The 19,822-nt window shown below is 50.2% G+C and overlaps 11 protein-coding genes across 11 annotated transcripts; 5 read left to right on the top strand and 6 right to left on the bottom strand.

Annotated features, from left to right (window-relative positions):
• Window positions 1–106: 106 nt before the first annotated feature.
• EURHEDRAFT_402991 (uncharacterized protein) lies at window positions 107–583 on the top strand (the record flags this gene model as incomplete). Its single annotated transcript, XM_040780183.1, has 2 exons — window positions 107–264; window positions 334–583. 2 exons carry the CDS (start codon window positions 107–109, stop codon window positions 581–583), a joined length of 408 nt encoding a protein of 135 aa, XP_040638572.1.
• Window positions 584–772: 189 nt separating this feature from the next.
• EURHEDRAFT_456706 (60S ribosomal protein eL38) lies at window positions 773–1,245 on the top strand (the record flags this gene model as incomplete). The annotated part of the gene is made up of 3 exons (XM_040784374.1): window positions 773–836; window positions 976–1,104; window positions 1,196–1,245. The coding sequence occupies 3 exons, from the start codon at window positions 773–775 to the stop codon at window positions 1,243–1,245; spliced, it is 243 nt and encodes an 80-aa protein (XP_040638571.1).
• A 1,634-nt stretch (window positions 1,246–2,879) lies between these two features.
• On the top strand, window positions 2,880–3,672 carry EURHEDRAFT_456477 (lytic polysaccharide monooxygenase auxiliary activity family 9 protein; the record flags this gene model as incomplete). The annotated part of the gene is made up of 2 exons (XM_040784355.1): window positions 2,880–2,971; window positions 3,021–3,672. The coding sequence occupies 2 exons, from the start codon at window positions 2,880–2,882 to the stop codon at window positions 3,670–3,672; spliced, it is 744 nt and encodes a 247-aa protein (XP_040638570.1).
• A 161-nt stretch (window positions 3,673–3,833) lies between these two features.
• On the bottom strand, window positions 3,834–4,876 carry EURHEDRAFT_412717 (uncharacterized protein). The gene is made up of 2 exons (XM_040781980.1): window positions 4,665–4,876; window positions 3,834–4,601 (listed from the first exon to the last, which is right to left on the bottom strand). The coding sequence occupies exons 1-2, from the start codon at window positions 4,674–4,676 to the stop codon at window positions 3,915–3,917; spliced, it is 699 nt and encodes a 232-aa protein (XP_040638569.1). The 5' UTR covers window positions 4,677–4,876; the 3' UTR covers window positions 3,834–3,914.
• Window positions 4,877–4,929: 53 nt separating this feature from the next.
• Window positions 4,930–6,919, bottom strand: EURHEDRAFT_412716 (DNA-directed DNA polymerase delta subunit POL31). The gene is made up of 5 exons (XM_040781979.1): window positions 6,822–6,919; window positions 6,580–6,763; window positions 6,393–6,524; window positions 5,394–6,345; window positions 4,930–5,341 (listed from the first exon to the last, which is right to left on the bottom strand). Exons 1-5 carry the CDS (start codon window positions 6,863–6,865, stop codon window positions 5,034–5,036), a joined length of 1,620 nt encoding a protein of 539 aa, XP_040638568.1. The 5' UTR covers window positions 6,866–6,919; the 3' UTR covers window positions 4,930–5,033.
• A 122-nt stretch (window positions 6,920–7,041) lies between these two features.
• EURHEDRAFT_73139 (uncharacterized protein) lies at window positions 7,042–7,863 on the bottom strand. The gene is made up of 2 exons (XM_040787639.1): window positions 7,348–7,863; window positions 7,042–7,295 (listed from the first exon to the last, which is right to left on the bottom strand). Exons 1-2 carry the CDS (start codon window positions 7,728–7,730, stop codon window positions 7,145–7,147), a joined length of 534 nt encoding a protein of 177 aa, XP_040638567.1. The 5' UTR covers window positions 7,731–7,863; the 3' UTR covers window positions 7,042–7,144.
• Window positions 7,864–8,867: 1,004 nt separating this feature from the next.
• On the top strand, window positions 8,868–9,827 carry EURHEDRAFT_412714 (NAD(P)H-dependent flavin oxidoreductase; the record flags this gene model as incomplete). The annotated part of the gene is made up of 1 exon (XM_040781978.1): window positions 8,868–9,827. Exon 1 carries the CDS (start codon window positions 8,946–8,948, stop codon window positions 9,822–9,824), a length of 879 nt encoding a protein of 292 aa, XP_040638566.1. The 5' UTR covers window positions 8,868–8,945.
• Window positions 9,828–10,082: 255 nt separating this feature from the next.
• On the bottom strand, window positions 10,083–12,401 carry EURHEDRAFT_73056 (taxilin). The gene is made up of 5 exons (XM_040787638.1): window positions 11,873–12,401; window positions 11,478–11,752; window positions 11,216–11,364; window positions 10,910–11,153; window positions 10,083–10,847 (listed from the first exon to the last, which is right to left on the bottom strand). Exons 1-5 carry the CDS (start codon window positions 12,009–12,011, stop codon window positions 10,341–10,343), a joined length of 1,314 nt encoding a protein of 437 aa, XP_040638565.1. The 5' UTR covers window positions 12,012–12,401; the 3' UTR covers window positions 10,083–10,340.
• Window positions 12,402–12,584: 183 nt separating this feature from the next.
• Window positions 12,585–16,124, top strand: cym1 (pitrilysin family metalloprotease cym1). The gene is made up of 2 exons (XM_040785470.1): window positions 12,585–13,229; window positions 13,290–16,124. Exons 1-2 carry the CDS (start codon window positions 12,850–12,852, stop codon window positions 16,063–16,065), a joined length of 3,156 nt encoding a protein of 1,051 aa, XP_040638564.1. The 5' UTR covers window positions 12,585–12,849; the 3' UTR covers window positions 16,066–16,124.
• Window positions 16,125–16,574: 450 nt separating this feature from the next.
• EURHEDRAFT_377880 (uncharacterized protein) lies at window positions 16,575–17,602 on the bottom strand (the record flags this gene model as incomplete). Its single annotated transcript, XM_040779012.1, has 4 exons — window positions 16,575–17,099; window positions 17,161–17,307; window positions 17,371–17,391; window positions 17,453–17,602. 4 exons carry the CDS (start codon window positions 17,600–17,602, stop codon window positions 16,575–16,577), a joined length of 843 nt encoding a protein of 280 aa, XP_040638563.1.
• Window positions 17,603–18,391: 789 nt separating this feature from the next.
• Window positions 18,392–19,739, bottom strand: EURHEDRAFT_73034 (uncharacterized protein). Its single transcript, XM_040787637.1, has one exon. It carries the CDS (start codon window positions 19,549–19,551, stop codon window positions 18,430–18,432), a length of 1,122 nt encoding a protein of 373 aa, XP_040638562.1. The 5' UTR covers window positions 19,552–19,739; the 3' UTR covers window positions 18,392–18,429.
• Between the last annotated feature and the right edge of the window lie 83 nt (window positions 19,740–19,822).

The raw sequence follows: 19,822 nt of genomic DNA, 5'->3' as shown, positions 1-19,822 counted from the left end.
GCCTCGTTCATCCAACCAAGTCATTCGTTTCGTTCATTATCTTCATACCCGGCTGCCATACACTATTATTCCATTGACCATCGTTCTATACGGAGTACACGATACCATGGCTTTCCCTGGTCCTCATCACCCTCCGCAAGTCCCTAAACCTCCTAAGCTTCCGGTTCCTCTTACCACCGACTATTTCGACCAACGTTTACGACCTATCTTTATCCTCTGCATTGCTACGCTTTCGTTGACCTTGACCGTCTCTGTTGGATATGTGTATGTCTCACTTTGTTCTAGACCTGCCAGGTACTGACCAATACGCTGCTGTAGATACATATCGTGGAGACGATCCCGCAATCAGTACCGCAAAACGTCGACGACGCGGGGTCCATGGCCAACCCCCTCGGGCGATGGAGCGCCATCTCGTTCGGGCGACGAAGCGGATATCGAGAGCTATCCGTACACTATCAACGGCGCAGGCAGTCCTCCTGCAAGCACTCTGAATGCGGGCAACAATCCATACAGTACGGAACAATGGCAATGGATCTCGACCAGCCGCACCCCGGAAATGGAAACACCAGCCACAGGTGACTAATGACACCCGCACCGCCACGCGACCCAGGGTTTGCAAAGAGGCTAAACCCTAATTGCCAGAAGTTCCCGCACAATCGTCGCCGCCGCCTCGTCCCAAGCTGTCCGCCCGCTTGTTTGACCGTTTCCCAATCACCCGTCTCGATCTTCAAAACCACGACAGTCCGTCTCATAACCGTCAATCTTGCCCATCATGCCTCAAGAGGTCTCCGACATTAAGCAATTCATTGAGATTGCCCGGCGCCAGGACGCCTCCTGTACGTGATACCCGCCCGAGGTTCCCCCTCTTGTTGTTTACACCGTGGCGGAGCTACGGGGAGCTTTGTTCTGGAGAACGATCATATCTTCCCCCTACGTATTTGCTTGGAGATATGCTGACTATTGGATCCGAAATAGCCGCCCGCATTAAGCGCAACCGCAAGACCCAGCAGATCAAGTTTAAGGTCCGATGCAACCGCTTCCTCTACTCTCTGGTCCTGAAGGACTCCGACAAGGCCGACAAGCTTAAGCAGAGCTTGCCCCCATGTGTGTACCTCCCTACTATACCTCTCTACCACCCACGTCCATAATTCAAATATGAGGATGGAATTTTATACTGACGTCATTCGTTAAACAGCCCTCAAGGTCGTCGACGTCTCCAAGGGTGACAAGAAGAAGGCTCTGTAAATACGACCTCAAGATGAATTGAATAGGATGCCATTGGGGTCGGAGTGTGGCGCGTGCAATATTTTTAGTGCATGATCTTCAATGTCATATTTAGTTGGGGGTTGACATTCGGGAGTGATCCAAGGAATGGGCGTTGTCTTTTCTCGACTGCTTCATGATTTGGACATCCTTACATCTGGGTATCGGACAAAGGCCATTTCGGCGACCTGCATCTTCTGGACACCCGATGCCTGACATGTCTCCTCCATTATTCTTCCCCGGAGCTTCCTAGGTTCTACAACTTAATGAAAACAGTTGAAGACCATGGTTGCGCTATATTCGCTCGTATACCTTCCGCCTGTAGCCTTGTTCCCATATGCCTTGACTATATGGATTCAAGTAGATGAGTTGTTGAAGGGATTGTCATATGCACCGTCAATCGCAACCAGCTACTGTCAACTCTGCTGAGATCAGCAGCCAGAGCATTGCCTGTTACTTGCAATTATCGCCTTATCGTGAGTCCTCCGTATTGTCCAGGGTAGATGAAGCCGTTTCACCATGTGACCACGCGAGGTCTTGGCGCCAGGCCTTGAAACAACACCATTCTCTCCTGTCATCCTCTTCTCCCTCATTGGCAGCGCCCATCACAATGACAGAAAGGACGCGATGCAATGGCCGACTGCACTATTTTGACTCGAAACTCCGTTGACAGACGGAGCAAACCGCCCAACAAGTACTCGCTCCTATACAAATAAATGAAGGCACAAATTCCCGAATCATCCATAAAATACAGTGGGTTCCTAATTGCTGATCATTTCTCTATAGTTCTCAGCGCCGTTCCTGGTAGATTACTCCAGATTACCAGATCTCCCCTAATCGTGTTGGTCTGAGCTTTCGGTCATCCCTATTCGGGAACGCATGCCAGTCGGTTAGCCGAAAGAGACCGGGGGTTGTATATACCTGTGACTGGTGCTGCTATTATTACCTGCGATATTTGACAGGGTAGGGACTACTGTTGTGGGGATAATATCCGGACGTTACTTTCCGAAGGGACCTGGGGGATTGGCGGTGTTGGTGCAGGGGTTTTGTATTCTGAAGGCGCTTATTGGACTTGTGCTTCATTAAGAAGAAACTGGGTTCTTGCGGTCAGTTTATTACATGCCAGAGAAGGCTCGCTACGGAGTGCTGGTATGATGGTTGTCTTTGCCAGGGTCACTGATGTCTACACTGCATTTTACATAGCATATAGACATGAATTGCCTCGAAAAGTCGTTTTCTATAGGGTGCCATATGTCGACACCGTGAAGAAAAGTGGATCAGGCATCATATAGATACACCATGCCGGAACCAGAAAGATCTCGCCCTTATCAATTCAAGTCGAAACGCTGCCAAGAACAGTGGAGACAGCAATACTTAGGTATCAATATCGATATCAAGCTATGGCCAGGGCTCATTGAGATGGTTATAAAAGGCCCTTTTCTCGTTTTCTACCTGTGTTGAACCACTGTCCTCGCTCCATCCAGTTGATATTCCCATACATTCTTTTCTTGCCTTTGGTCGTTGCTGGTCTTCATCAGGGCTCTTTTGACTTCCGTCTTTCACTGTTTCGCTGTTTTCAATTAAACAAAACTTTCGCTCATTCGATATCATTGAAAATGGTTTTCTCCAAGATCGCTTGTGTCCTTGCCTCTGCCTCCATGGTTGCTGGCCACGGCTATGTTTCTGGTATCGTCGCTAACGGCCAATAGTATGTTGCCCCAAATACATATTGAAGAAGAACCAACTAACATCTCCAGCTACGGTGGCTACATCGTCGACACCTACGCCTACACCGACAATGCCCCCGACACCATCGGCTGGTCCACCCAAGCCACTGACCTCGGCTTCGTCTCCCCTGACAGCTACTCCTCCCCGGACATCATCTGTCACCAAGACGCCAAGCCCGGCGCCCTAACCGCCAACGTCAAGGCCGGCTCCAAGATCGAAATGCAGTGGACCGAGTGGCCCGAGTCCCACCACGGCCCCATCCTCAACTACCTGGCCCCCTGCAACGGCGACTGCTCCAAGGTCGACAAGACCAGCCTCAAGTTCTTCAAGATCGACCAGCAGGGCCTTATCGACGGCAGCAACGCCCCGGGTACCTGGGCAAGCGACAACATGATCGAGAACAACAACACGTACACGTTCTCGATGCCTGAGGCTGTCCCTGATGGCAACTATGTTCTGCGTCATGAGCTGATTGCGCTGCACTCGGCTGGCCAGGAGAATGGTGCGCAGAACTATGTCCAGTGTGTCAATGTTAAGGTTACTGGTGGTGGCAATGCTAGCCCGACTGGTACTGCTGGCGAGCAGTTGTACAAGGCTAGCGACAAGGGTATCAAGTTTGACATCTACTCGGACCTTAGCAGCTACCCTATGCCTGGTCCTGCTTTGTTCAACGCTAACTAAATGTATGTATCTCTTTATCGGGGATTTGGGTGCCCCTGCTAATGGTTCTCCAGTGAATTGCACGCTGGGCGTCGTCTCGGATATACTGCGGAAATCAACTGGTACTAAGGGCAGTCATGACAAGAAATATCCGAGAAATTCAAGAACATAACCATGGATAGCGTTCAACGAGCTAATCGTACTCTATAAATATATTTGCATCCTTTTGCGTATAAACAATCATAACTACATTATCATCTCACTCACCCTACAACATAATCCAACTCAACATACCCCCCAACCCCCCCTTCAGTCCCCTCCCTAACCCTCTCTCCTCCCAAATCCCCTCTCTCCCTCCTCAGCTCCACCTCCCCAAAATAATCTGCCTCCGCAGAAACCCTCCTAAACCCCACACTTTCAAAAAGCGCCAAACTGCCCGTATTCCCCTCTCCAATCTTCACGCTCAGACACGAAAACTTCCAATCCCCCTTTCCATCCCCCGTAAGCAAAACTTTGGACTTCTCCCCCACTGTCCCAAACGCAAATGTCGACGGCACAAATTCACCCAGGATCTCAGCCTCGTGTTCGATGATGTACCGCATAAAGCAGAGGAGTGCTGCCTTCCCGTAGCCTTGACGGTGGTTGCGGCGTTCTGCTATCATTAGTTCAATTTCGCCGATGATGAGGCGTTCTGTGGAGGAGGCGATGTCTTCGTCGACATCGCCTTCGTCGACGCGCAGGAAGAGGTTTATGTCACCGAGCATTTTGGACTCGGAGTCATCTTCTCTCGCCTTGATTGTTCTGTGGATACCTGGTCCCGGAACCGGGACTGAAGAGACGGGTTGACAGATGATGAATGTTAGTTTGTCGGGGTCTTGTCGCCAACTAAGTTGCATGCCGTATTCCTCCTCTAGTGTGAGGGGCTCAGAGGCGGTTGCTTGCTGAATTTCCTGCGTTTATAGTTAACATCTCTCTTTTCTTCTTTATGCATAATAACACGACTAAAAAGATACCTCATCTTTCATCCATTCGTGGTAGCGGGGAACATGCCAACGTGAATAGGGGACTAAAAGGATGGGAATGGTTGAGATGGCTGTTATGGATTTTTGTCTACCAAGTTAGGGATTTTTTTTTGTGGATGGAAATGTACGGTTGGGATGTTGCTGTTGCGGTGCATACCCGTGTGTTCGTTGAGCAGCATATTGCTATTGGCCCTTGGCCCTGTTCATTGGGGATGTTTGGGGTATTTTTTGAAGAGAGGAAGAGAGATAAAGTCATTTGTGGGTCTTGGCATTTTTTTTCTATATATGCCCGTCTGTCTATACTCCGTGCGGGAAATACCTCAATGTGTAATCCATTATTCTAGTAAAACATACTAGACATCATTCTTTCTCCTCTTGTCCCCTAAAAATCCCAAATTTAACAACCTCCGCCTCCAAACTCTCCGTATCAACGAGTACCAACTCGCCTGTCTCCTGGAACCGAGGAACACACAACACCCGCACGCGCTGAGTCGGCGCTTCATGGTCGGCGTCGGCCATTTCGGTGTCTGTGCCGTTTCCGTTAAGCGCGAGAGGGGGCTCTTCGCCTTCGATTAGGGCGGTTTTGAAGCGTGGTTGGTTGCCCGCGAAGAAGATGTGTGGGCAGGAGTGGAGGACGAAGGGGTCGTGGGTTTGGAAAGGGTAGGACCCTGTTTTTGTTAGCATGCGCGCACGCATAGAATGAGATGAAAGGGAACGTACAGATTGTGTCTGGTGCAGTGGGCACACCGCACCTCCATCGGAGCATAGACTCCATGACACGGATCCGCGACTCGACGTCGCCGTTCTTCGCGTCTTCGTTCCCGTCGTCCAGGAAATCCAGATATCGGAGTACATCGTCGACATTTTGTCCGCTGCTTCCCCATACCCGCCATCCTTCTACATCGCCTTCCCATGGATTCGTCACGCTGTCCAACCAGCCCGCTTCGGGGGTCTGGTTGTCGGCCGATGGCGGCGGACCACAGTAAGCCCGTGCTTGCGGGAACATGGCGCGGTGGATGCCTTGTTGCGGGAGGGAGAAGTTGGCCGGGTCAGTTTCGCCGGGCATAAGCGTTATGGGGATACTGGGGAGGATCTCTGCGAGGAACGAGTCGAGCTGGTTGATCGGGGATGCGTTGTATGCGGAGGCGTCGTAGCCGTATTTCTTCGTTCCGGCCTTTTTTGCAGCGACATTTTCTGTCGAAGCTGCGGCTGCTGTGACGTTCGCGCCGAGCGAGTTACCCGCGATGACGAGTCTGGTAATTGCAGACGCATCGGGCGGTGCACCCTCATTTTCATTCGGTGTCCCTGTATACCCGAGAAGATAGTCCGTCAAGAGATCCAAAGCCAGTGTATCGCTCGAACTTCCCGTAATCCCAAGACCACTGACGAATGCAATCTTCCCTTTCTTTTCTGTCTCCGGTGCTTGACCACGCTCCCACCGATGCGGTTGTCGAGCTAGATCCGGAACCTTAATATCAACCACCTCGAAATCACCATTCGAGTTCTCCGTTCCCAATACTGCAATCACAGCGCCGGTGGCTAGTTGTGTCGATCGGAGTAGACTTCCTGTTAAGCGTAGACGACCCGATTCATCCTCCAGCATATATTGCGTTGCTTCGGGGTTCGAGGAGTCGATATATGTGCGTCGGGGGGCGGGTGCTAGTGTGAAGTTCTAGTAACATTAGCCCTGTCCCTTGTATCGACAACAAGTAAGATCACCTCTTTCGTCAAATCCTCTAGAATATTCGGCTTCAGCGGCATATCCATGTATATCGTCCCGGCCACCCAGCACAGCTCTCCCTGTCTCACATCTAGCACTCGTTCCACACGACGAGCACGTTCCCCTGCAATCTTTCCATATCGTCAGATACGTATATCCTATATTCAAGCGAGTGTAAGCACATACGCTAAACCCATCCCACGTCTCCGCTGCAACTTGTTCCGCGGCGGGTTTTAACCGGGCAAGTCGGAGGAAGTACATGTCGCCATATTGCTGTTTATAATGCTTCTCCTGCCCACTTGGCAGCTTGAATGTGTGTAGTGGTTTGTAGTGTGAGGGGTTGCGATAGGCTGGCGCATATTCTTCGTCGCTGTAGGATTGTCGGGTTAGTTAATGTGATTGAGTTGGGGGGAGGTTGATGGACGGACTTTGGGGGACAGAGGAAGTCGTTATTTGCGTCGCCATTGGCCATTTCCATTTCTCTTCATTAGGGTGTTGTGATGCGATTGTTGGGGAGGAAATGAAGATATCACTGTGGTTGTCGATATGCGGACGCGGATCACGCGTCGTTTTGGCGTCGGTAATTACAGTACCGCTTTCGGCAGTATTCAGCAGCTATTATTTAGTACTTGATGGTAGAGGAAGCAGCTCAGATATAATGAATTATATTTAGCTAGTATATACAGGAATTGCTAGGAATTTGGAACCCAATGCCGTATGGCAGCTATTTACATCAGACGACACTAACAAGCTATAGATGCAGTACAGACAAGAAGATTGACATGAGGAGACCTGCTGTGCTCAATGACCGGCCTCTATCTGCCATCGCCGTCACATTTGCTGCCATGACGCGCTCAGTGACCGTCGTAGTGGTAGTCGCTGTAGCCACGTTATTATTGGGTCTGGGGTAAGATATCAGCTAGTTGCACCGCATATAACAGCATTTAAACTCACTGGGTAGCAGTTCTATTGCCGGATACTCCTGGCGCTTGTCTCAATTCATGCGTAAACTCTCGGACAGTCGTTGTCACAGTCGCTGCTTTGGTCTTTCGCGGTACGCCCAATGTCTCTATCGATTGCGTTTGTGGTTGTGGTCTATCGGCAACAGGCCCCAGGGGTGGATGGTAGTATCCAACTGCACCCTCGGGCGCAGTGATCAGGGATCCGGGGAGACTTCTTCTTAGCCGGGAAAGGTGATGGGAGAAAGAGCCGATTTGGAACGAGGACGCGACAACACAAGTTAATAAACTGATTGTGATGAAGCTGTACAGCAAGCTTTCGCAGACTCGTGTTACCCTCATATTGGAATCGCGAAGCGCTTTATCGAGATAACGCATGGACAGCAGACAGACATGATGGGAAGTGATATAATATGAAGGCCCAAGACGCCCGGATGGCACATAAACACTGGCACGTAGCTATTAGAGACACAAACAGTGTTAAGAATGAGGCCCAATCAAATGGCCGTGGATTCTGACCACTGGGGTATTCGATCGCATCTTCAGTTCCAATGAAAGACAATGCCACAATAAAAAGGCGCCAAAGGATGTCGAGGAGAGTCAAAACAAGTCAAGAACCAATTGGCTTGGAATTGACTCATCTTATCATGTATCTGAACAATTCTGCCCCGCGAGTATGTGGCAAGTCAGTAACCAGTATGTATCTCCCACGACCCCTTGATCAAATCGAGCACAAAAGCTCGATGGCTCGCATATCTGAGTTCTGCAATGCTTGTCAAAGATATTCTCGCGTGAGGTGTCATTTCCAACTCCTGCGCATTCCCGTCTGAGACGTTCGAGCCGTGGGGATATGGAGGCATTCAAGGCGGTCACAATTGACAATCCCTTCATTTTCTGAGTTTGACCTAGGCAAATAACAAAGCCTTGGACTCCGCGTATCTCTTGTTTATCCTGGATCATTCCGTCGCTGTTCCACTATCATCCATCCCCAGTCGACTAAGTTCCTAACGGATCCCCTTCCCCCCACCAAGGGTACCCTAAGGCAATGGACCGACAGTCCTCAAATCCAAATGGGGCCATTCTTGCGAGTAAATTTGTCGATTGATAAGCCTAAAAGAACATGTAGACAACATGGAGGGGAAAACAGACAGAATGGTAGTTGAAGCGAATGAGCCTCGGCTCGGTTCCGGACCATCTGGGGTCTCCGCACTCTCCGCATTTGTAGCAATCGAGTCTCCATCAACTTAAAAGCATCGATTGATTAGGAGAATAATCTTTTGAAAATTCTGATGAAAGATCCAAATTTTGATTGATTATTCTTAATAGGCAGTCTACTTGCGAGCCAATTGGTATGTCCACAATCACCCCTATTGTACACGATACTGACCACCCCAAGTTCACCTCCAGTCTCAACAGAAAACCATCAGCATGTCCCTCCAAACACCTCTCTGTCCCCTCCTCAACATTCAACACCCCATCCTTCTCGCAGGAATGGCCCGCGCCTCAAGCGCCCCCCTCGCCGCCGCCGTTTCCAACGCTGGCGGTCTAGGCACAATCGGCGGCCTAGGCTACACCCCCTCCCAACTCTCCGAAATGCTCACAGAGCTCAAATCCCTTCTCCGCTCACCCAACCTCCCCTTCGGCGTTGATCTGGCCCTCCCCCAGGTTGGAGGTAATGCGCGCGCGACGAACCACGATTACACGCATGGGCAGTTGGATGAGTTGATTGAGGTTGTTATTGCGCATGGGGCGAATTTGTTTGTTTCCGCTGTTGGTGTTCCGCCCGAGCGGACAATTAAGCGGTTACATGAGGCGGGAATTTTAGTGATGAATATGGTTGGCGCACCGAAGCATGCGGAGAAGGCATTGAGATTGGGGGTTGACATGGTGTGTGCGCAGGGTGGGGAGGGGGGCGGGCATACGGGGGATATACCATTTTCTGTTCTTGTTCCTGCGGTTGTGGATGTGGCGAGACGGTTTAAGAGTCCGTTGACTGGCGGGCCGGCGCTGGTTGTTGCTGCGGGGGGTGTTAATGATGGGAGGAGTTTGGCGGCGGCGTTGATGTTGGGTGCTGCGGGGGTTTGGGTTGGGACGAGGTTTGTTGCGGCTGAGGAAAGTGGTGCTAGTCGATTGCACAAGGAAGCTGTTGTGGGTGCGAGGTATGGGGATACCAAGCGGACGTTGGTTATTTCGGGACGGCCGCTGCGGATGCTGCCGAATGAGTATGTTAAGGAATGGGAGAAACGGCCGGATGAGATTGCGCGGTTGACTGCTAAGGGCGTCGTTCCTATTGAGCATGACTTTGAGAACGACAAGGAGGTTGAAATCCCGTTTTTGATGGGCGATGTCTCAGCCATTATCCAGGAAATCAAACCGGCCGGTGTGATTGTCCGAGAAATGGTCCAGCAGGCTGTGGCCATGTTGAGACAAGGTGGTTCATATATCACCAGTGAACCAGCAAGTAAACTATAGCTCCGGGTTACCTTACTTCGAGATGTACATACTAACAGATACCAACTCGGTTTCTCGATTCAATGCATTGTAGTAGAATAATCCATGGCCGTGGTATGAGAGACATGCTTTTGACGTAAATAACATGATACGTACTTGTACAGGGACAACAGCAGGAAGCAGACAAACCCGGAACCCGTACAACTAACCAGACACACTTCAGCCCTGGCCGGTCAGGAGACCAACGTCAGGACAATGCGAAACGATTGAGATGCTTGTCTACATCCGCTGTATTCCATTTCTTTTCCAGGTTTCCCCATCCCCTGTCTTCTTAGCAAATCAAACCAATAAATAAAACAAACTTGAATTGACAGTGAGATTCACTAGCACAAGCCACGACAGAAAAGCTTTCCAACAAGTGCTGGCTACAAGTGCATTATGTGGCCTTCTTATCACCAAAACAGAGAGCACATGTTTTTTTGTTTTTGTTCCTTTTGTTCTCAAAACATTGTTGATGTTGTTCGATCTGAGTAGTCGCTAGTGACATCCATTGATCATGGCCTTGTTCCCATTCGCTGCTCGTGCCTCCAAAAGTTGTGGCGGCGGTGGTGGGCCAAAGACAGGCTTCTCAGGTTGCTGGGGAATGTTGCCCCCATTGAGATCCCGGCCTGCATGCTCAAGCTCGTACTCCTCGTCGCTAATATCCTCGTCATCCTCCTCATCTTCATAGTCCTCATCGTATTCGCTTTCTGTCCCCTCATCGTCACCGTCCAGGTCGGCCGGAAGACCTTGACCACGACCTTGTGCTTGCATTCGTCGACACAGTGCCTCCAAGTGGTGACTCTTCTTCCGCCATTTTTCCAGTTCCTCATGGTTTCGTGTGCGCTCCTCTGCCATCTCGAGTATATTGCGGTTCGTTTGGTCGTGTTTTCGGGTAAGCGTAAGGTTCTCCTTCTCCAGGCGCTTTGTCTTTTTCGACATTTCCTCCATTTCTTTGCGGAAAGTGAGAAAGAGTTCGTTGCTGTTATTCAGTGTATCCTCCACCTAAAATATTATTATTACCAGCAGGTCATAACAGAGGGGCAGAGCCAGCAGAGCAACCATACCTGCTTAAACTTTTCCACGTAGATATTGAGCTGACTACGCAGTTCAGCCTCTGTATGCGAAAACGTCGAAACCTGGGAGCTCAGCGCACGACAACGGGCGGCTTCGTTCTCAGCAGCACGGCGCTGCTCTTCGTACTTGGCGGTAAGGCACTGTATCTCTGCGTCTTTGCTGCGTAAGAGGGCCTTGTAGTGTAACTCGCGCATTTCAAATTTTTCCCCAATGGTTTTAATCTTGGCACGTAAACTGTCGCATAATGTCAGCGGGCAAGGGAAAGAGGCTGTGATATTTGTGGCTCCGTCACTTACGCCTCGTCCAAGTCAATGTCCACCTTCTCATTGCGCGGATTTCCTTTGGCGGCCATGACATCTTGTATGTCATACAGAAGAGAGTCCAGACGTTCATTAACGATCAGTCGTGCCTTCTTCTCGGTTTCCTCCAGTTTCTTGTTCTCATCCTAGGCGGTATAGTCGTATTAGTCGAATGTTTTGTTTCGATGGTGCCTCGATTGAGATCGTAGCCGGATGGAGAAGTCCGCAAAAATCCGCTCAGCCCTGGATCGCCACTCACCTTGACCTTCTTGTTTTCCTTGGTAAGTTCCCTGCACAGCTTCTCCAATTTATCCTTCATGGTGACGGTCTTGTTCAATTCCGATTTGCCTTTGTCCTGGTCCTTCTGCAGTTGATCGGATCGTTTTTTACTCTTGGCATAGTCGCGATCCAGCTTCTTCATGTCGGCGAGAAGTTCGGTGTATTTCTTGTGGACGGTCTCGAGTCGGGTCATCGGGGACTCGATGTTGCTGAGCAACTGGTTCAGATCCCTCGTAGCCTTCTTGACTTCACGCTCTGTAGACGCAAATCATCAGTTAGGTAAATCTTTGCCCCGCCATACATGTAAACCCCACAAACCAAGGTCGACGAGAAATTGCTAGCGCATAACGAAAATTGCAAAGCAGAATCACGCACCAATTTCCGCTTCTTGATCCTTTTCCCCTGCTGCATCTTGCTCCAACTGTGAGATCTTGGCGGCTAGCAGTTTGGAGGTCTCATTGGGGTCCGCAACCTTCTTCCCCTTGTTCTTTTTCGACATTGCTGCGGAGGACATAGTGAATGGAGTCGGGGATTCGAGTTCTGGGGACAGTGGACTCGTAAACGATGATCGCGTGGGCAACTCCACGGAAGCCGAAAAGTGCGAGGACCACGGGAGGTGGGTTTAGCCGGTCACCGGACCAATCTGGAACGAAGGCGCAAAACGGCCTCAGAACGAGGATGGCGCTCAATCAAAAGCGAATCGACAACGGAGAGGAAAACGAATCGAGTCTAGCGGAAGTCTCAAGTTTCCCTCCAGGACTCGTCGGTTGAACTCGCACGGAGGATTCCACCAACGAAGAACTGGAAGACAACCAGAAACCAAAAGTGCCACAACGATGAACCGACGTTATTTCCTTTCACACACACAAACACGGATCAACTTGGTATAGCGAGGTCGACAGAAGACGAAGAACCACACTTATTCCCACACTTTTCGCACGTAGTCGAGGATCTTTTGCCTGGGGAAGAGGAGGATCGAATCCAATCGTCGGCGTTGATTAAGAGGGGATGCGCTAAACCGTTTTGGGCAATTGAGCTTGGCACGTCTTTTTGGGGCTGGTGGTGGCTGACTTCACTTCACTTGCTTCCGGCCACCGTCTGCTGTTTTCTTTTGATCGCTAATACAAGTCGCGGCTGGTATTTTCGCATTGACGCTTGCTAGACGCTTCTGGACCTGCTTACAGACAGTGTGGTCTCGCCCGTGGTGGTGACTCAGCTTCCGACCTCCGTCCGTTCGGTTCGCCGAAGCTTTCGATGTGCAGCCGGCAAAAGCGCAACTAGACAACATCTTCATTCCATCACTCTCGAGAGTTTGGTTTCGCATTCGTTTCACCAACCGGACAACTTGCGCCATGTTGCGTCCGTTCTTAGGAGCCAGCAAATGCCGGGTGCCCGTCTTGCGGCAACAGCTCGCCGGTAGTCGTGGACTCAAGTCGAACTATGATTTATCGCGATGGAGCCAGATCCGGAAGGCGTCGACAGTGACAAGTCTGGAGAACTTCCCTGGAGTAGGCGAGAAGCTTCATGGGTTTACAGTACAGGAGAAGAAACACGTACCGGAGCTACACCTGACAGCAGTGCGGTTAAGGCACGACAAAACCGATGCGGATTATATGCACGTGGCGAGGGACGATCAGAATAATGTCTTTGGGATAGGGTTCAAAACAAATCCGCCAGACTCTACAGGTGTGCCGCATATTCTAGAGCACACAACATTATGCGGAAGCAAAAAGTGAGAGCATCCCTTCTAGTCGTTATAACGGTGGAAGTACTGACTGAGATATTCTAATAGGTTTCCCATTCGCGATCCCTTCTTCAAGATGCTTCCCCGTTCTTTATCAAACTTCATGAACGCTTTTACTGCCTCCGACCATACCACATATCCTTTTGCCACGACGAACGCGCAAGACTTCCAAAATCTCCTATCGGTGTATCTCGACGCTAGTTTCCACCCTTTGCTTAAGGAAGAGGACTTCAGACAGGAAGGATGGCGCTTGGGGCCCGAGAACCCTCGTGCGATCGAAGAGGCTAAAGGAAAACTTACTCCGGAGGATATCCTGTTCAAGGGCGTTGTTTACAACGAGATGAAGGGCCAAATCTCGGATTCGAACTACCTTTACTATATTAAGTACAAGGAGAACATTATCCCCGCTCTCAACAACTCCGGCGGAGATCCTGAGTATATCACAGATCTCACGCACAAGCAATTGGTCGACTTTTCGAAGCGGAATTACCATCCTAGCAACGCCAAAATCTTCACCTACGGTGATATGCCTCTGGGAACCCACTTGGAGCAGATTGGCGATGTGTTGAATGGTTTCGACAAGGGCCAAGCTGATACGGACAATAAGAAGCCTATTGATCTCAAGCGTGGCCCGGTGAACGTCACCGTTCCAGGCCCTATCGATACATTCGCTGGGGAGGACAAACAGTTCAAGACTTCGACATCGTGGTATATGGGAGATTCAACTGATGTTGTTGAGACCTTCTCCAATGGCATTCTTTCTTCTCTACTCTTGGACGGGTTTGGCTCCCCAATGTATCGGACGTTGATCGAAAGCGGCTTGGGTTCATCTTTTACCCCCAACACTGGTCTTGATGCCTCGGGCAGGACACCGGTTTTCTCTGTTGGAGTCACTGGTGTCAGTGAACAGGATGCGCCTGCCGTGAAAGAGGCTATCCAGAAGGTTTATCAGGAGTCATTGTCCACCGGATTCAGTGACGAGAAGGTGCAGGGATTCTTGCACCAGTTGGAGCTGTCGCTGCGGCACAAAACGGCTAACTTCGGAGTCGGTGTTATGGACAAGACAATCTCCTCATGGCTGAACGGCTCCGACCCGATGAAGGAGCTTTCTTGGAATGAGGTCATTGACGAATTCAAGGCAAGATATGCCAAGGGTGGATATCTCGAATCCTTGCTGCAAAAGTACCTCATGAACGACCAATGTTTGACCTTCAACATGGTCGGTTCGCCCACATTCGGCAAGGAGCTTGATGACAAGGAAATGGTACGAAAAGAGAAGAAGTTTAATCAGCTTGTCGAGCAGCATGGATCCGTGGATAACGCCGTTGCCAAGCTTGCCGAAGAGGAGTTGCAGCTTCTCCAGGTCCAAGAAGCGGCGCAGAATGTCGATCTGAGCTGCTTGCCTTCGCTTCGTGTCAAGGACATCTCTAGGGAGAAGGAGCGCAAGCCAGTGCGGGAATCTCGCGTGGACGATGTCGACGTTGTCTGGCGCGAAGCCCCGACAAACGGCCTTACTTACTTCCAGGCGTTGAACGCCTTTGAGGGCCTTCCTGATGACCTTCGACTGCTCTTGCCGCTCTTCAATGACTGTATCATGCGGTTGGGCACTGCCAACAGGACTATGGAGCAATGGGAGGACCTTATCAAGCTAAAGACCGGTGGCGTGTCAACGTCGTCGTTCCAGGTTTCCTCTGCGACCGAGCTCGGCAGTTTCAAGGAAGGCCTTCAGTTGTCCGGATTTGCCCTGGATCAGAACATCCCCGAGATGCTCGAGATCTTCTCTGCCCTGATCACCGAAACTGACTTCATGAGTCCTTACGCTCCCGCCATGATTCAGGAACTCTTGCGACTGGTCACAAATGGCGCATTGGACTCCGTTGCCAGTTCCGGACATCGATTTGCGTTAAATGCGGCTGCATCCAGTCTCACTCGGAGCTTCTGGGTTCAGGAACAGCAGACAGGTCTCGCGCAGTTGCAGGCTACAGCCAACCTCCTTCGCGATGCCGAAACTTCTCCTGAGCGCTTGGCAGAATTGATCGAGAAGCTTTGCTTGATCCAGTCGTTTGCTATCTCTAAATCGTCGAACCTCCGCGTTCGCTTCGTCTGCGAACCCGGAAGTGCTGCGCAAAACGAGTCCACGCTTCAAAAGTGGCTTGGAGGCTTGTCTCAGGTCCGCGCACCCACTGCCGCTCCCGAGGCCTCCAACATGAACCTGGGTGTTAACAAGGCATTCTACGATATGCCATTCAAGGTCTATTACTCTGGCTTGGCCATGCAATCAGTCCCATTCGTCGATCCCTCCAGTGCACGTCTGAGTGTCCTCTCACAACTCCTCACTCACAACTACCTCCATCCCGAAATCCGCGAGAAGGGAGGCGCCTATGGCGCTGGAGCCAGCAACGGACCTCTCAAGGGTATCTTCGCCTTCACCAGCTACCGTGACCCCAACCCTGCCAATACTCTGAAGGTATTCCAGAACAGTGGCATCTTCGCCCGGGACCGCGCCTGGTCCGACCGCGAAATTAACGAGGCCAAGCTGGGCATCTTCCAGGGTCTCGATGCGCCTATGAGCGTTGACGACGAAGGCGCTCGCTACTTCATGAGCGGTGTCACTGATGCCATGGACCAGCGCTGGAGAGAACAAGTGCTGGATGTCACTGCAAAGGACGTTAACGAGGCTGCCCAGAGATTCTTGGTTGAGGGATCTCGCAAGTCTGCCTGCTTGCTGGGTGAGAAGAAGGACTGGGCCGACTCTGAAGGTTGGGAGGTGCGGAAGCTCTCCATGAATGTTGAAGAGGGTGAGGTTGACGTTGCATCCGCTTGAACTTGCTCTCCGCTTCCACCATAACCATTTCTTTCGGTTTCTTGGGATATAGAAGCCGGGATTCTCTTGCATGATGTTATGTGTGGTATACCCTGTATTTTACGCTGATGCTGATGCTTCTTACGCTTATGGAAAAGTTTGTATATAGACATTTTGTACAATATCTTCACTCATTTTTCCTTATCTTCCTTCCTTGGGCTTCCTTTCTCAATCTCCTACGCGCGAACCAAGAACAGGTAAAACCTGCCTTTGACCTACTATATCCATGGTCTTAGGCAGGTTTCCGTTTCTCTTACGAGAGGACGGAGCAAGCGCAATATCAAACCCAGAATGTGAACTCCTCGCCCCACAACAGGCGTCGAAGTACACTTCTCCTCTCCGTTTATCAGACCCGTCCTGAACACTCTTTCAGCCTACGCAGAGCGGACTAAGAACGTGAGAATATCCTCGATACAAATCGTAACACATCAATAGTCTCATACAAAAAAAAGTACAGGAACTGATGAAAATTATTCCCTCCTAACTACGAACCTAATCTTAATCTGCCCCTGCTCCCTAACTAATCTTAAAATCTCCTCACTCGCAGTCTCCCCCCATTTCTCCCCCACAACATCAACTGCCCACCTCGTCCTCGTCTCCCTTCCCACAACCCTCCACATCGACTTCCAGCTTTCCTCATTATGATAATACCCAATCAAACTTCCCTCCGGCTCGGGCCCCTCACTATGTCTAACCTTCCCGACCTGCCGTCCGACGAGTAAGGAACCGGGCTGTGGGCGGAGGAGGGTTATGATGCGCTTTGCGATGACGATCTGTTGGTTCCAGGTGAAGAGGTGGAAGAAGGACATGGTATTTATGATGGAGAAGTGGCCTATGAAGTTGGTGACTAGTTCAGAATTGTTGTTGAAGATGTCACTGATGATGAATTGGGATTGAAGGGTGGCTCGGTCGTTGAAGAGGTCGTAACCTACGTTGAAGAGGTCAGGGGTTAGGTCGCAGCCGTAGAGGTTTGTGGAGGGGGCACCATCGTAGACCTGATGTTTGTTAGTTGAACTTGGATCTGGGAAGTGGGTTTGAGATAGGGTGTATGCTCACTAAGTGCCGGAGTTCTTGGCCCAGTGCACATCCTAGATCTAAGAACTTGTCGCCGGATTTAATTCGTTCGAGGATCTCGGGGTAAATTGACATTCGATGGAGGTCTAGTTCGAGGAATCTGAAGAGGCCTATGCATGGGTATGGCGTCTATTGAAAGGTGCAGACGGTTATTGGCAGGGTTGTACGTTTATGTTTCGGAGTAAAACGTACCACAGCGAAAGCGCGTTTTCTCTATTTAATAGCATTAGTTTCAGTATATATGTATTGACAGATATCACACGATGCTACTTACAGTTTCATTGATGTGGCTTACGATCCTCTCGTTTGGAATCTTGCTATATTCCTCGAAGATTACCCTTGCAGGCTCATGGACAGTTTGAATTTCTGGGTCGTAGTATTTGCTTGGATCGTAACTAGATGGGAATCCTGATGATCCAGCCATTGTGCCGTTGGTAAAATATATAATCTTGGTGCGCATGGTTGTTGGGAGAATGCTAATAAAAACTGGGATCTCCTGGATTTATATGGGGATGACGAAAACGGGGAAGTTTAAGAACGTAGGATAGACTTTACCATGCAGATACCTGCCGCAGATTCATGCAATAGATTTCTATCGTTGGCTGCTTTCATCCAAATATCGGTGAAGCAATGACATACCTTGAGCCAACCTGAGTAGCGACGGATTCAAAAAGAACAATTATATTTACATCCAAATAAGACGAGTTTCTAGTAAACCCAGTAATTTCAAAAATAGGGTATAAGCATCATATCATGAATCGTGTCGTAGTTGTACAAAAGGGCAGCAAAGAAGTTCTACAGGGTGTGGTTTCCTGTAGCGCGAGTTCCCAAAGTTTGACCTGCAAACCAAAATTGCCATTGCGTCTGGCTGCATGGGCTCGCGAAGAAATAAAGCCAGTCAATGTCAAATGAAACGGTCCGGCCATTCTGCAATATGGTAAACACTGTCTGAGAGGGAGCTGAATATAAGTATGACAATGAATCAGCCGTCGGTTACTCTATCGGAACCCGGATTAGAAGACCCCAGGTTGTCGCCTGACACCTTTATACCGGGCCAAGTTTCATGGTCTGTTGAGGATACGGGGGTTTGGGGTAGAGATGGAAAAGGTTCGGTTTGCATATTGTCACGATCATCGGGAAAATTTCTGTCGCTTATTGATTCCCGCGGCGAGTGAACCGTGCTCGCATATTGGGCACCTGACGAAACGGATGTAGAGCGTCCAGACAAAGAAGGACGAGATATTGACTGGTTTATACGTTAGCCAAACATACATGTATAAGGAACTGCACATCGCAGGTTACCTTATTGCTCTGATCGAGACCACGATTTGAGGCCAATCTCTGCGCAGCAAGCCGTTTTCTAAAAATCTCTTGCTCCTCTTTGAGTGCAGCTTGCTCTTCTTCTTTCTTCAAGCCATCTAGTGACTGTACATCAGGCGTCTGCGCATCGACAGCTATAACGCGAGGCGACTGAATACGACTGCCTCGCTTCCTCTTCATTTGTAATTCCTTCAAAGAAGCATCTGTTGTAGAACTGACAGTCCCCGATGTAGACCTTCTCACCGAAGACTTTCTTCCAGACTGGTCGTCGGAGTCTAATCCTGTTCCACGGCGGCCCAAAGCCAAAGCAAATTCATCATCTAACGGTACAGCATCTTCTTCCTCGTCACTCATGATCAAATCACCTCGGGAGCTCAAGGAGTTAGTAGTCTCCCGCGACGACTGAGTTGCGCTCCGATCTCTGCCGTTACCATAAGAAACAGGATCCTCGGATCCCTCACTAGCCCCAAGTAATGGCTCTTCTTCACGATCGAAGCGACGTACTGCTCCGGGATGCTCCTGTAGATCTGCAGCCGATGGACGATATTTTTGTCCCCGCGCTCCCAATCTCCAAGGGAACCGTTCCAGAAACCCCAAAAATGAAGAGCTAGGTATGACCGTCGGATCGTTCCTATTCTCAGGTACAAGCACACTGCTCTTTCTCCTAGTCCCGCGCGTCCCATAACTCATCTTTCGCTGCCGGCGTGGTTGTTCTGCAGTCCCACGTGTAAGACCACTCCCGGCCAGCAAACGATCCAGCTCATCAGATCCCCAGCCTAACAGGCTATCATTGGCAATATCATTATCCCAGTCATCGTAGAAATCGAAATTGGCCTCCGCCCGGCCGCGTCTTCGACGCCGGATCTGATCTTCACGACTAGGAAGACAAGGTGCCGTGCATGCGTAGACACAGTTCCCAATACTGGCAAAACATGGCGAGATATAATTCTGAGAGAAAGTGTATATCCCTTCCTGGGCCGATTCGTTTGCGCTTTCAAGATTGGAGGAGATCTGGTTGAGGGTTTGGCGGATGCGAGGGTCTCTCGGCCGCATGATGACGGGCAACCGTGAAAGAAGGGAGAGAACAGAATCGAGCGTAGGTGTATTTCAACCCACTATGACCAGTCACATTTGTCGCGAAAAATACAGGAAAGGATGAGCGTGGTTAAACTCAATAGGATTGTATGCTGTCCTTGATGGGGAGTTCTCATGCAGTCTCCGCCTCACGATGTCATTTCGTGGCCTTAGGCTTGGAAATTAGTCATGACAGCACGTGCCATCACGGGATCTGGGGTTGGCCATTTCCATTTTCAAATTGCTTTAG

This window comes from Aspergillus ruber (genome assembly GCF_000600275.1).
Source record: "Aspergillus ruber CBS 135680 unplaced genomic scaffold scaffold00014, whole genome shotgun sequence".
NCBI lineage: Eukaryota > Fungi > Ascomycota > Eurotiomycetes > Eurotiales > Aspergillaceae > Aspergillus > Aspergillus ruber.
Note: the sequence above shows the minus strand (reverse complement) of the source record. Positions and strands in the feature narration are given on the sequence as shown.

What these genes read in the sequence shown, in the direction of transcription:
- EURHEDRAFT_73139 (XM_040787639.1), bottom strand. Translation starts at nt 7,730, where the DNA reads ATGCGTTATCTCGATAAAGCGCTTCGCGATTCCAATATGAGGGTAACA. An exon ending in GGCAATAGAACTGCTACCCA is followed by an intron (nt 7,296 to 7,347) that starts GTGAGTTTAAAT and finishes ATCTTACCCCAG; the next exon opens with ACCCAATAATAACGTGGCTA.
- EURHEDRAFT_412716 (XM_040781979.1), bottom strand. Translation starts at nt 6,865, where the DNA reads ATGGCCAATGGCGACGCAAATAACGACTTCCTCTGTCCCCCAAA. An exon ending in TAGAGGATTTGACGAAAGAG is followed by an intron (nt 6,346 to 6,392) that starts GTGATCTTACTT and finishes TAATGTTACTAG; the next exon opens with AACTTCACACTAGCACCCGC. An exon ending in CACTGCACCAGACACAATCT is followed by an intron (nt 5,342 to 5,393) that starts GTACGTTCCCTT and finishes TAACAAAAACAG; the next exon opens with GGTCCTACCCTTTCCAAACC.
- EURHEDRAFT_73056 (XM_040787638.1), bottom strand. Translation starts at nt 12,011, where the DNA reads ATGTCCTCCGCAGCAATGTCGAAAAAGAACAAGGGGAAGAAGGTTGCG. An exon ending in AGGAAAACAAGAAGGTCAAG is followed by an intron (nt 11,365 to 11,477) that starts GTGAGTGGCGAT and finishes TATACCGCCTAG; the next exon opens with GATGAGAACAAGAAACTGGA. An exon ending in ACGTGGAAAAGTTTAAGCAG is followed by an intron (nt 10,848 to 10,909) that starts GTATGGTTGCTC and finishes ATAATATTTTAG; the next exon opens with GTGGAGGATACACTGAATAA.
- cym1 (XM_040785470.1), top strand. Translation starts at nt 12,850, where the DNA reads ATGTTGCGTCCGTTCTTAGGAGCCAGCAAATGCCGGGTGCCCGTCTTG. An exon ending in ACATTATGCGGAAGCAAAAA is followed by an intron (nt 13,230 to 13,289) that starts GTGAGAGCATCC and finishes ATATTCTAATAG; the next exon opens with GTTTCCCATTCGCGATCCCT.
- EURHEDRAFT_73034 (XM_040787637.1), bottom strand. Translation starts at nt 19,551, where the DNA reads ATGCGGCCGAGAGACCCTCGCATCCGCCAAACCCTCAACCAGATCTCC.